Source organism: Chiloscyllium plagiosum, chromosome 39, assembly GCF_004010195.1.
Source record: "Chiloscyllium plagiosum isolate BGI_BamShark_2017 chromosome 39, ASM401019v2, whole genome shotgun sequence".
Taxonomy (NCBI): Eukaryota; Metazoa; Chordata; class Chondrichthyes; order Orectolobiformes; family Hemiscylliidae; genus Chiloscyllium; species Chiloscyllium plagiosum.
Window position 1 is genome coordinate 6,590,859 of NC_057748.1, and position 13,719 is coordinate 6,604,577.

General features: G+C 41.2%; 1 protein-coding gene across 1 annotated transcript in view; it reads left to right on the forward strand.

Moving 5' to 3' along the window:
• The window catches only part of aldh16a1 (aldehyde dehydrogenase 16 family, member A1), an 81,352-nt gene extending 68,533 nt beyond the window's left edge, over positions 1-12,819 (forward strand). The window contains exon 17 of the mRNA XM_043679625.1: positions 12,694-12,819. Coding sequence (XP_043535560.1) covers positions 12,694-12,771 — 78 coding nt within the window. The 3' untranslated portion in view covers positions 12,772-12,819. The remainder of the gene's footprint in view (positions 1-12,693) is intronic.
• Positions 12,820-13,719: the final 900 nt, after the last annotated feature.

A 13,719-nucleotide genomic window follows, 5' to 3' on the forward strand; every position in this document is an offset into this window, starting at 1 on the left:
ACTCCATCATTAATACATAGCACTCTATTGCACAGTCTAATTGTTCTATGTTCTACCTGTTCTCCTATATTCAAATGATGACTTTATTTCAAAAGTGCTTCATTGATTATAAACTGCTGTCATTATTGAGATTGGGAACTGGGCTATCAAAAGATGCAAGTCTTTTCTTTGCCATGTTGTCTTAATATTGTGACCAATTCCTCAGCCCAGTCCATAGAAATTCTTCTTGTATCATTTTTTATTTTTCGTTCACAAGATGAGGGTGTCACTGGCTTGGCCAGCATTTATTACCCATCCTTAATTGCCCAGAGCAGGGCAGTTAAGAGTCAACCACATCACTGTGGATTAGGAGTCACATTTGCAAGGTCAGGTAAGGGTGGCAGTTTTCTTTCCTCCAGGACCTTATTGAGCCAGATGGATTTTTCCTCAACAATTAAAAATGGTTTCATGGTCATCATTAGATTCTTAATTTCATATTTTTATTGAATGCAGATTCTACCATCTGCCATAACAGGATTTGAACCTGGGTCCCCAGAACATTACCTGGATCTTTGGATTAACAGTCCAGTAAAAATACCACTAGGCCATTGCCTCCCCTCATCTCTAACTGATTATGGTGTGTCTCCATTATATGTTCCTCCCACTATACTTGCAGAAAATAGAATATGGAAGTTTTAATTGCCAATTCTGACCATTTGACAGCAATTTTTGGTTCTATTTTAATCAGTGACATAAATTCTCATTGTCATAGAGATGTACAGCACAGAAACAGACCCTTCAATCTAACTCATCCATGTCATCAAATATCCTAAATTAGTCTAGTCCCATTTGCCAGCACTTGGCCCATATCCCTCTAAATCCTTCCTGTTCATGTACCCATCCAGATGTGTTTTAGATGTTGTATTTGTACCAACCTCTACCACCACCTCGGGCAGCTCATTCCATACACACACTACCCTTTGTGCGAAAAAATTGCCCCTTTGGTCCCTTTTAAATCTTTCCCCTCTCACCCTAAACCTATGCCCTCTAGTTCTGGACTCCCCCACTCCAGGGAAAAGACCTTGTCTATTTACCCTATCCATGCCCCTCATGATTTTATAAACTTCTATAAGGTCACCCTCCGACACTCCAGGGAACACAGCGCCAGCCTGTTCAGCCTCTCCCTGTAGCTCAAACCCTTCAACCCTGGCAACATCCTTGCAAATATTTTCTGAACTCTTCCACGCTTCACAACGTCCTTCCGCTAGAAGGGATACCAGAATTGAATGCAATATTCCAACAGTGGCCTAACCAATGTCCTGTACAGCAGCAACGTGACCTCCCAGCTTCTGTGCTCAGTGCACTGATCAATAAAGGAAAGTATACTAAATGCCTCCATTAAGGTATATGCCTTTTTGTTTGCATTCATTTTGTTAGCTGTTTATTTTTGCATCCTGGCTCTCAGCTTTTTGTGGTATTCACCCATCGTGGTTGCTTTCCCATTTATTTTTACTCATTTGTTCCGTTTAACTTCATTTGGTCTTTTTAAATACAAATTGAAACCATTTGCAAGCCATTCTCTTTCTTTTACCCCACCTCCCGGCCATATGCACAGAAACCTATCCTCAAGCCAGAAGTGGGTAATTACCCAATGAAGGAGATTGTGCTTATTGTGATTTTGTCATTAATTAAGTAACAGTTCAAATTAAATGTAAAGCTCTGAAAAGAGCTAAGAAATTAAGCAAGATATAAAAAATCCACGTGAGAAGGGTTTTGATGGCGGTTGGGTTTTTTCTGTTTACAGCCTTCTCTTTTGTTCTGCCTTAATGTGCTGGCTAGAGATTTAGGAAAGACATCTTTTTCTCTTGAGGACAGCCTTCTTCCCTTCCAAACACCCATTAATATACCTAGCTTCTAATGGGTGCTAGTATACTTTATACCAATCACTTTTTTGATCCCATCAGGCTGAAGACCAGAGGACAGATAGCCGAGATATCTCTTTCCCTCTCCCCTTCACTGGCTTATAGCCATCTTGCAACTTATCTCATGCTTTGTGTTGTCCAGTAACCCCTATTAGATGGTTATTTAGGTGCATCTTTGCAAGTATAAAGTTAAAAATCACACAGTACCAGGTTATAGTTCAGCAGGTTTATTTGGAAGCACTAGCTTTCAGAGCGCTGCTCCTTCAGGTGGTTGTGGAGTATAAGATCGTAAGGCACAGAATTGAAAGCAAAAGTTTATCTTGCAACTTATCTCATGCTTTGTGTTGTCCAGAAACCCCTATTAGATGGTTATTTAGGTGCATCTTTGCAAGTATAAAGTTAAAAATCTCACAGTACCAGGTTATAGTCCAGCAGGTTTATTTGGAAGCACTAGCTTTCCGAGTGCTGCTCCTTCAGGTGGTTGTGGAGTATAAGATCGTAAGGCACAGAATTGAAAGCAAAAGTTTACAGTGTGATGTAACTGAAATTATATATTGAAAAAAGACCTGGACTGTTTAAGCCGCCTCTTTTGGAATGAACATGTTGGTTTCAGTTCTTTCATATGTAGATCGTAGAACATTTAAAAGTTATATTCTCAAATGACTTTAACAATTGGTGTCATGTTGGCCCAGATAATGCATTGAAGTGTGAGGGTCCTGTGTGAGACTGTCGGTGCCCCAATGTTTAGACTGATTCTAATCTAAAAAATAGATTTATAGAATCTTACATGGATTCATGCAGTTTTTGAAGGTCCCAGATGAGGCCATCCCCATGGGTACCAAACTTGGCTATCAGCCTCTGCTTGGCCACTTTGCGTTGTTGCCTGTCCTGAAGTGTGCCTTGGAGGGCGGTCACCCGAAGTTCTGATGTCGAATGTCCCGGACTGCTGAAGTGTTCTTCTGTCTGTTTATTGTTATGCAGTGTCCATTTATCCGTTACCGCAGCCACTGCTGTGTCTTGCCAATGTACCATGCCTCAGGACATCATTGCCTGCAGCATACGAGACAGACAGCGTTGGCTGAACACATGAGTACCTGCCACGTACACGGTGGGAGGTATCCCCACGTGTAATGGTGGTATCTGTGCCGACACTCTGATGTGACAAAGTTTTGTATGGTGTATGTGCCTGTCTTTGGCTGCTGAGAGAGAGAGAAGGGACAACATTCTTTCAGACAGGCTCATACCTACCATTATCATCATTATTCCTTGTTATTCTTAAAAATAAAATTTCTTACAACTGAATGATGCTCTTACAATGGTTCCATGTAATTGAGGGAATTTGCTTTTCCATAAATATGTAGTGCAGGCATTTAAGGAGGTGAACGAGTCATGATTTATTGGCGCTGATATTTAAAGGAGTTATAATGATGGTTTGCAGCAACATTCTCATGGGGACTGTGTTTAACTTCTTCTCTTAGCATGTACCATCAGGCATCTCCCTGATGACTACCAGACAATTGTGACAATTTTGTGGTCTCTAAGTACAAACCAGTATTCCAAGTGGAAAAGAATGATTTGACACCTAGAATTGGTTTATTTATCAGTTGCTTAGTGACTTGAAAACTGAAACTTTTGATATATGTACTTTTGTTCTCTTCATCAGCAATTGTGTATAAATTCAGTCCTACCTAATGTTTTTCTGCTCACAATTCCTTCTGTTCAGTTGCGTACTGAAATAACTGCACAGAGGCTGGTATCCCATCGCCAAGTCACCCATTATTTGCTTGAGGACAGTACTTTGGCTGTAGCCAGCCAGCTTGGAGTCAGTCTGTCAGCTGAGGGGATTCATATTGCTCAGCCAGGGCTTTCCTGATTAGACTAAGTTAACAACCCCAATCAAGGGGTTATTAACAAGAATAATTGTGATCTCATCAACAAGATCCATCTGGTTCCAATCACTGCACATTTTATGATTAGGCTACGATTTTGTTTCAGATGTGTGACCAAGTCCATTTGGATTTACGATTTGTGTTATCGTAATCTTGTTTAACTTAATCCCTGTCTGTCCCATCAGGTAGACATAAAATAATCTATGCACAGTATTTGAAAGAACAGAGGAGAAATTCTTGCCAGAGTCCTGGCCAATATTTACTCTGAACTCAATGTCACTGAAAAGGGTTATCTGATCTTTCATGACATTGCCATTTGTGAGAAATTGCTGTGCATGATTTGGCCACCAAATGTTCTCAAACAGTGATTAGATTACAAAAAAATCATTCACTAACTTAGGATGTTTTAGAATAGAAAGGCGCATGCTAATTAAATTGAGAGATTTTGGAACTCTAAGGTACAGAGGATCTAGTTGTACAGATACATGAATCTCACAAAGTTAGTATACAGATACAGCAAGTGATTAAGAAGACAAAAGGAATGTTTATTGCAAGGAAATTGAAATATAGAAGGAATATTTGCAATTATAAGGGGTGTCTGTGAGATAACATCTACAGTACCACTCAGTTTGGTCTCCTTATTTAAGGAAGGCATTAGGAGCAGTTCAAGGAAGCTTCATTCTATGTTTTTCATTTATTCATGGACATGGGCATGTGGAAGAAAGCAATTATTGCCCATCCCTAATTGCCCAGAGAGAAGGTGTTAATGACATTGTTGTGGGGCTGGAGTCACGTGGAGGCCAGATATGGATGGCAGACTATTGATGAAACGGATGGACTTTTATAACAGTCAACAATTGTTACATGGTCATCTTTATGCCAGCTTTCATATTCCAAAATTTCTATTGAACTTAAATTTCACCATGTTCCTTAGTGAGATTTGAACCCATGCCTGGGCTTCTGGATGACAGTAACTGATTCCTGGGTTGGGACGGTTGGACAAATGAGAATGTGTTCATTGGCTTCTGGAAGAATGAGATGTGATCTTACTGAAGCATTTAAGGTCCTGAGGTGACTTGACAGGGTGGGTACTGAACAATGCTTCACCTTGTTGAAGAGAATAAAATTTGGGGGATACAGTCTAAAAATAAGGGGTTTCCTAAATTGATGGCCTTATATTTCTGAAGGTCGGGAGTCCATGGAGCAATGGAGGCAGAAATCCATGAACTCCTTTTCCTCAGAGAGCAATAGAGGCAGAAATATTGAGTATTTTTAAAGTGGAAGTGGATCAATTTCTTTGTTAGTCAAGAATCTAAGAGTATGGGAGTAACCAGGAAAGTGGAGCAGAGGCTGTAATTTGATGAGCCATGATTTTGTTTAATGGTCGAGCAGACTGAAGAGGCCAATTGGCCTCCTGTTCCTAACCCACAGGTTGTTTCGGAAGTCCTGACATTGAGACAGCTGCTATATAAAAGATAATTTCACCAGTTTGGCATCTGCGCCTTGGGCGAATACTGGGCAAAATATCACCCTGGGCTTCTAATTTTGTGGCGGAGTGGAGGTTATGAGTAAGCTTTGCTAATTTAACTGTTGTGATTGAAACACGATAACACTCACTCACTATCCAGGGTCAGCCTTTAAAGTCTTGTCAGTGGAATAAGGCACGTGAGGATAACTGCAGCTGATGAAGGACTATACCAAAGCCATTGAACACCTTAAAGAGAAAAGAAGAAAAATGGATGGGAATTGGAAGATGAAGCTCCAGGGATTACTGGGAACTAAATTGTTTCAATGCCACTTTCAACCAAGTAAGCTAATGGAATCCAATAGCCCAGCGATCAAACCTCAGGGAATGGTGATTATGTTCCAAAACACAGTTTGGCAATTTGTCACAGAATGTTAATGTACTTATCAGAAGTTGTTGCTAAACCAATTTTCCCATTACTAAATAACCTCCAACATTATTCAAACTGTGACTTCTCTGCTGTGTTTGAAACTTGGTCATAGCTCCTCGGTGCTGGAAGGCAGCTTCTCCTCCAATACAAAGGTAGGTCCTTTTTAAAAATAAAATATATTAAATCTGTTTTTAAAAATTTTACCAGAATCAAAGTTTGGTTCCGTTCTGATGGTTTAGCATATTAAACCGTGACGTTAACTGACCGGCCTCTGGAAATGCATTATTTGGCAGGGAGTTGAGAATCTGAACTCATTGTAACTTGGAAGTGTGAATTGCATAAGGCATCTAAGTTGCAAGCAAAACCTACTGGCTAAAAGCTAACAAGGCCTAGTCTCATCTAAAATGTTTGAAGTACCGAGTCATCCATTTTCTGGTTATATTCACTCGTTTGTAGTTTCAGTAGAAAGTATATTAAATCAATCAGACCTGATTCTCAGCACAATGTCAAAACGCCAGAAAACCTTTAGGCTGCATAACTAGAATGGAATTTCACCCATTGGATCAATCAATCTGTTGCCTCTGTTCTCCTTTAATGTGTCTTTGGGATATGGGCCCCTGATTTAGAGGTGAGGAACTGCTGCCTTGAACTTCTGAGGTCTGTGTGGTGCTGGGGAAGGAATTCCAGGATTTTGACCCAGCATGTCCCCAAGTCAATATGCTTTGCAATGTACAGAACTGTGGAACATGATCTCTGAACTGTTTGTTAACCAATGTAATAAAAATAGGTGATTTAATCTTCTGTCAAACCTAAGGCCTTATAAGTGGTCACTTATCCTTTACAGCAATAGACCATGAAACTGAAACTTGACTGACTGTCTTTTGCAGGATGTTTTTGTGGCATTCAAACAATGTATTAAATTCTAATACTTCCTGTTCCAAGAAGCACTGTTTTTAGAATTTGTAAATTCAATTGTGTCACTGTTAATCACTTAATTCCATTTAATTTCAGCAATCTCCCACCGTCAGAACCAGAGCTGGCAAGTAATCCATAAAATTTTATGCTTTGTAACAAGAGTCAAAATTACTCTGGAGAGGGTGGACGTAAGTAATAATTGAGTTATCTCTCTCTCTGGTTTTTATGTTTCAACATTTCTGCTCCCTATGGATCAAATCTAAATGAACTATTGCTCAATCTTTAATTTTGTCACAAATTTTCCAACTCATTGAATTGAATTTATTGTCACATGTACCGAGGCACAGTGAAAAGCTTTGTCTTGTGAGCAAAACAGGCAGATCACAGAGTTAAATAGCATAGATAGTAAGTAATAGGTAAACAGCGGCAAATAAAACACGGGGACAGGCAAATGCTAAGAGTTTGAGAGTCCATTCAGTATTCTGACAAAAGTAGGGTTGAAACTGTTTCAAAACCGGCTGGTGCGTGTGTTCAGGCTTCTGTACCTTCTCCCCGATGGCAGTGGTTGTAGAAAAGCATTGCCAGGGTGGGATAGATCTTTGAGAATGCTGGCGGCCTTTCTTTGATAGTGGGCCTGGTTAGATGGGTTCTGTAGATGGGAAGTTGGCCTTTGTGATTGTCTGGGCCGAACTCACCATCTCCGATCTTGAATGGTACAGTTGCTATACCAGGAAGTAATACATTCTGACAGAATGCTCTCGATGGCACAACTATAAACATTGGCAAGGTTATTTGCCGACATACCAAAGTTTCTCAGCTGCCTGAGGAAGAAGAGATGTTGTTGGGCCTTTGTAACCGGTGCATCCACATGAAGAGTCCAAGAAAGCTTATTGTGGATGACCATTCCCAGGAGCTTGACACTCTTCACTCGTTCCACCTCCGTGCTGTTAATGTGTAGGGGGAGCATGAGTAACATTCTCCTGAAAGTCAATAATGAGATCCTTGGTTTTGCCGGCATTGAGAGCTAGGTTGTTCTCAGTGCACCATTTTTCCAGGTCTTCCGGGTAGTCTGTTTCATTACCATCTGAGATTTGACCGACTATGGTGGTGTCAGCAGCAAATTTGTAAATGGCATTAGTCCAGTATTTGGCGATGTTGTCATGGGTATACAGTGAGTAAAGTAGGGGGCTGTGAGTACACACCCCTGGGTGGCTTCAGTGTTGAGTGTGAGTGAGGATGAAATATTGCCCCCAATCTTCACTGATTGTGGCCTGTGGGTCAGGAAACTGAGGATCCAGTTGCAGAGAGTGGGGCTTAGTCCGAGGTCACTAAATTTACTAAGCAGTCTCGAGGGGATAATAGTGTTGAAGGCTGAACTGTAGTCAATGAGTAGGATTCTTACGTAGCTGATCTTGGTGCCAAGGTATTCTAGGGAGGAGTGAAGGGCAAGTGATATGGCATCTGACGTGGATTTATTGGTCTGATAGGCAAATTGGCATGGGTCAAGAGTAATGGGGAGGCTGGAGTTGATTAATGCCATGACCAACCTTTCAACGCACTTCATGTCCACTGAGGTTAGGGCCACTGGGCGGTAGTCATTGAGACATGCTGCATGAGCCTTCTTCGGCACAGGGATGATGTTGGCATTCTTGAAACAGGCAGGGACAGGGGCCTGCTGTAGGGAGAGGTTGAAGATGTCCAAGAAGCCCTCTGCCAGTTGATCTGCGCATGCTCTGAGAGCACGGCCTAGTACTCCATCTGGTCCCATCACTTTTCTAGGATTCACACCAAGGAAAACTGACCTGACCTTTGAGACAGTGACTGTTGGGATAAGTTCGTCAGGACTTGTCAGAATAGGTGTTACCTCTCTGCCGAAATTCTGCTCCAAGCGAGCATAGAAGGCGTTAAGACAATCTGAGCGGGATGTGTCATTGTCTGCTACCTTGCAGTGTCTCTTTTTCGAACCTGTGATGTCATTCGGTCCTTGCCGTAGTCGTCTGGTTTGGATCGGTATTAATCCTTGGCTGTCTTACTGGCTCTGCATTGCGCTAAGTTGTCAGCTGTGGTTCAATTGGTAGCACACTCAATTCTGAGTCAGGTGGTTGTGGTTAAATTCCTACTTCAGAGACCTGAGCACATCGACTGAGTCAGAGTTTCCATGTTGGGAGTGCCATCTTTTAGATGCCTCCTTAAACTGAGGTTCTCTCTGGTAGATTTGAGTGTGTCTCGCCATCATCTTGAAGGACGGCATAGGGAACTAAAATTCATGAGTACACTGGTGTGTGTGAAGTGTTTCAGGACATGGTTTTGATTTTGATTTGATTTATTGTCGCATGTACTTCGGTACAGTGGCAAGTTTGTGTATGACTTGCCTGTGCTGCATGCAAGAAAGTATATAAGGCTAATGGAACAGAGTGAGGAATACAATGTTACGGCAGAATAGAAGGTGCACAAAGAGTGAGGTCAATATTAAACTTAAAATTTCAGAGGTCCATTCAGAAGTCTAATGACAGTGGGGAAGAAGCTGTTCTTGAGTCTGTCGTATGTGTTTAAGCTTTTGTATCTTCTGCCTGATGGAAGAGGTTGGAAGAGATTATAACTGGGGCGGGAAGGGTCTTTGATTTTGGCTGCCTTTCTGAGGCAATGATAAGTATAGGTGGAGTCAATGGATGGAAAGTTGGCTTGAGTGATGGACTGGGTGGTGTGTACAACTCTCTGTAATTTCCAATGGTCTTGAGCAGAGCGGTTGCCATTCCAAGTCATGAAGCTTCCGGATAGAATGCTTTCTACAATGCATCTATAAAAATTGGTAAGTCTTTACGGACATGCTGAATTTCCTTATTCTTCTGAGGAATTAGAGATGTTGTTGTGCTTTCACATCTACATTGATGGACCAAGACAGATTGTTGGTGATCGTCACTCCTAGGAACTTGACGCTCTTGACCATCTCCACCTCAGCTGATATATAAATGGAAGTTCTTCCTGGTTGAATTAAATAGCTGAAGTCAGAGATGTTGGCACTGGAAATTAGATTAGATTAGATTACTTAGTGTAGAAACAGGTCCTTAAGCCCAACAAGTCCACACCGGCCCTCCGAACAGCAACCCACCCACACCCATTCCCCTACATTTACCCCGTCACCTAACACTACGGGCAATTTAGCATGGCCAATTCATCTAACCTGCGCATTTTTGGACTGTGGGAGGAAACCCACTCAGACATGGAGAGAATGTGCAAACTCCACACAGTTGCCTGAGGCGGGAATTGAACCCGGGTCTCTGGTGCTGTGAGGCAGCAGTACTAACCGCTGTGTCGCCCGCAAAAATGGAAATGGGAGCATTCTTTTTCTCCTCGCCACCCCCTCCTCTTCTCCACTCTGTCATTGAACATCAGCTGGAAGCACTTCAAGATCAAGTACAAGGTGAAGTAATATTGAATAACACTATCCTTCCTGTCCAGCTGAGTGTTCCCTAGTCAGATACAGCACACTGGTTAGGTGAACCAGTAAAACTCTTGTCTTATTCAATACAGATTGGGTTTCTTGCATCTTTTCTGTGTCAAAGAGGAGGAGGAAGGATTTGTTGAATGCCAATACACTTGGCTGTATTTTAACCCATGAAGTGAAGGAATAGTTTCCAAATCAGTGAAGAGCCCAGCTCTCATAAAGGGCTCATCTCCTGTCGAAATTTCATATTTTAAGAAACATTTAGACAGGTACATGGATGGGAGAGGAATGAAGGGAGGCACGCCAAACACAGGCATATAAGACTAGTGTAATTGTGAAAACTGGGTGGCATGGCAAGTTGTGCCAAAGGGTCTGTAGACTCTGAGTTTGGACTAAAAATAAATTTGCCAGAACCAACAAACATGGAAAATACAGAATGATCTAAATGCGGAATAAAATAGATTGGTCAAAAGAATTCCTGTTGGATCATATAGTCAGTTCTTGCCAAGGACAAATCCATGTATAGGCTTACCAATTTTGATACCTGGAAGTGTCATGAGTCAGTTTCTAGCTTCCAATAGCCTTTTTTCCTCATCATTAAATCAGTAAGAACAAGTCCTTTCACCTTCCTGCACAATTGTGAATTGATTAGATTAGATTAGATTACAGTGTGGAAACAGGCCCTTCAGCCCAACAAGTCCACACCGACCCGCCGAAGCGAAACCCACCCATACCCCTACATTTACCCCTTACCTAACACTACGGGCAATTTAGTATGGCCAATTCACCTAACCTGCACATCTTTGGACTGTGGGAGGAAACCGGAGCACCCGGAGGGAACCCACGCAGACACGGGGAGAACTCCACACAGTCAGTCGCCTGAGTCGGGAATTGAACCCGGGTCTCTGGCGCTGCGAGGCAGCAGTGCTAACCACTGTGCCACCGTGCCGCCCACTAATTGAACAGAACTATTCTTAATTACACAATTGCATGATGTCTGACTGAGCAGGTATTTTTATTCCATCTTGCAACATTTTTGTAACGAATAGATGAATGTACAAAGAAACAGGGGAAATTCCGTTTTTATTCATATCCTTGTAGGATTACTCTGGAAATTAATCTTTGATTTGTGGAGGCTTGGCAACATTGTCCATGTACAACTTTGTGTAAATATTAACTTAGCAATTCAATCTTAAGAACAAAAGACTCTTAATTGTTTTTTTTAAAAACCCAGAAATTGCTGGAGAAACTCAACAGATCTGGCAGCATGTGTGGAGAGAAAGTAGAGTTATCATTTGGAGTCCAGTCACCCTTTAGATTTCCAGTATGCAGTTCTTTGTTTTCCTTGGCAATAATCATGCATGTTTAATGTTCTGTTAGGCACTTGTAATATAAGAATATTAGATGCCTAGTGGCATGTTTTTTTTACTTTTTAAAAAATTAGTAAGTATTGTTTGAATAGGAGTTCCAACAAATGATTTTTGGAAAGCTGTCCTTGTTTTGCTGCATATTGATATCACAGCATGTCCTATGATTAGCAACCCTTCAACATCAGACAGAAAGACAATCATATGAATGGGAAGGGGTTAGCCCAGACTCAGTATATACAATGGGAATGGGGAGAGTTGCATATAAATGGGTGGAGGTGGTGATTTCAGTCAACTAATAATCCAGAGACCCAAGCCATTGTTCTTTACATGGGTTTAAATAGTACCGTGGCATCTGCTGGAGTTTGAATTAAGTTCATAAATCTGGATTATACAGTCGTGGTGATTAAGATGGCCATCGTTAATGGTTGTAAAAACTCATCTTGTTTAACATTAGGGAAGGAAATCTGTATGTGAGCCAGAAACTCGTGGTTGCCCTCTGAAGTGGTGTGGCATGCCACTCGGTTTGGGGGTACAAAGTTAAAAATCACACAAAACCAGGTTATAGTCCAACAGCTTTCGGAGCTTTCAATTAAACCTCTTGGACTATAACCTGGTGTTGTGTGATTTTTAACTTTGTACACCCCAGTCCAACACCGGCATCTCCAAATCATGGTTTGGCGGTAATCAGAGAAGGGTAACACATGCTGTCATATCCACATCCCATGAAAGAATAAAGGAAAGAGGAACCTCTGGCTTCATTGCATTTGTTGAGGTCTCATATGAAATGCTTTGAAGGAATTGTTAGGATAAGCATTTGTGAACTGAAATCTTTTTCTCGAACATTCTTCTGAATTGTGTTTCGGAAATCTCAACCTGTGGTTTGCAGACTTGGATCGCAAAATCCCCCAGAGTATGTGACTCGTTGTAGCTTGAGCCAAAAAAAAAACCCCTGCTATTCTGAAATTGGTGCAAATGTACTTTGTTGGAACAGGGTAGAGGCAGTTGTGGCATGTAATAATTTCATACTGCATCTGGCTTTGGCGATCTTGTTGGGGACGTATATAATTTGCATCCGATCTCTGCTGCATTTGGTTTGTTAAAGAGTACACTCTTGTTTTCTAAATAGATGTAATTTTAGTACGGGCATGTTCTTAAAGATCACTTCCAAAACTGTTACTAGCAGCCGATGAGTGAACTTGGTTTGTTGTCTTGTGATATTAAAGGAGTTGTGAATGTATGTAAAATTCACAGCTTGGCAATTTTTATTCATTTATTTAGGATGCAAGCTGCTCAAACATTTATTGGCCACTCCCATTTTCCCTTGAAATTCTTCCCTTCCGGAATACAAGTGAATGATTTCTTCAAGGGGATTTCAGAATCAACCACACTGCTAAGGGACTGATGCACCATGAAGACCTGAAGAGACCTTGTGAACCAATGTGTGTGTGATTTTTTTTCTTTGAAAATAAATCAACAAAACACCATTACTCATACAAGGTGTTTACTCCAGATTTGTTTAATTAACTGAATTTAAATTCCTCAGCCCCACCATGGTGGGATTTGAACCCACATCTGTGGAATATTAGTTGCCGAGTAAAAGCACCACAAAGCTACTGCAACATAATGCTATGGACTGAGTAACACGATACTGAGTGCATCTGCCAGTATCAGTAACAATCATTTTTAAGTTCTTGTATTTTGCAAATGTATATTGATGTTTTGACACGGTATCATCTTTTCCCAGCAATGTTGTGGTTCATGACAATGGCGTGTGTATCTCAACCAAACTGTATCTCCACAATCAAAGACTGAGACAGTCGTTAGGTTTGTACACGTTTTATCCAAAGTGCTGACTAAGTTTTGCTCGACTCTTGAGGAACGCAATCATGTTCATTTAGATGTGGTTTACAAATTTCATTTTCAGACGGTAGCAAGATGGTTTTAGAACGAATACCACAGCAAGCAATCTTGCTTCACTTCAATGGAAATGATACCACAGGCTGCGAGCTGAGAAAAAAAAATCTGTCTGTCTTCATACTCGAGCAAGCATGTTCTTTGTAACCTGACACTTAACCCTGGCTAAGGCTAGCCAGGAAATGTTTAGTCGAACTATACATTAGATCCAACTTTTTCTTTACTTGTTCAGAGTGTGTTTCACATGGCAGAGAAACGGAGTTTACGTTTAACCTGAATTGGGATTGTATGATAACTGCTGAACCTGAAGCCCTTGGAATTGGGTGGAATGTTAGTTTTATATCCTGCTTGAGTTTACTGGTATCAATTGTGACCCAGTTGGTGACATCT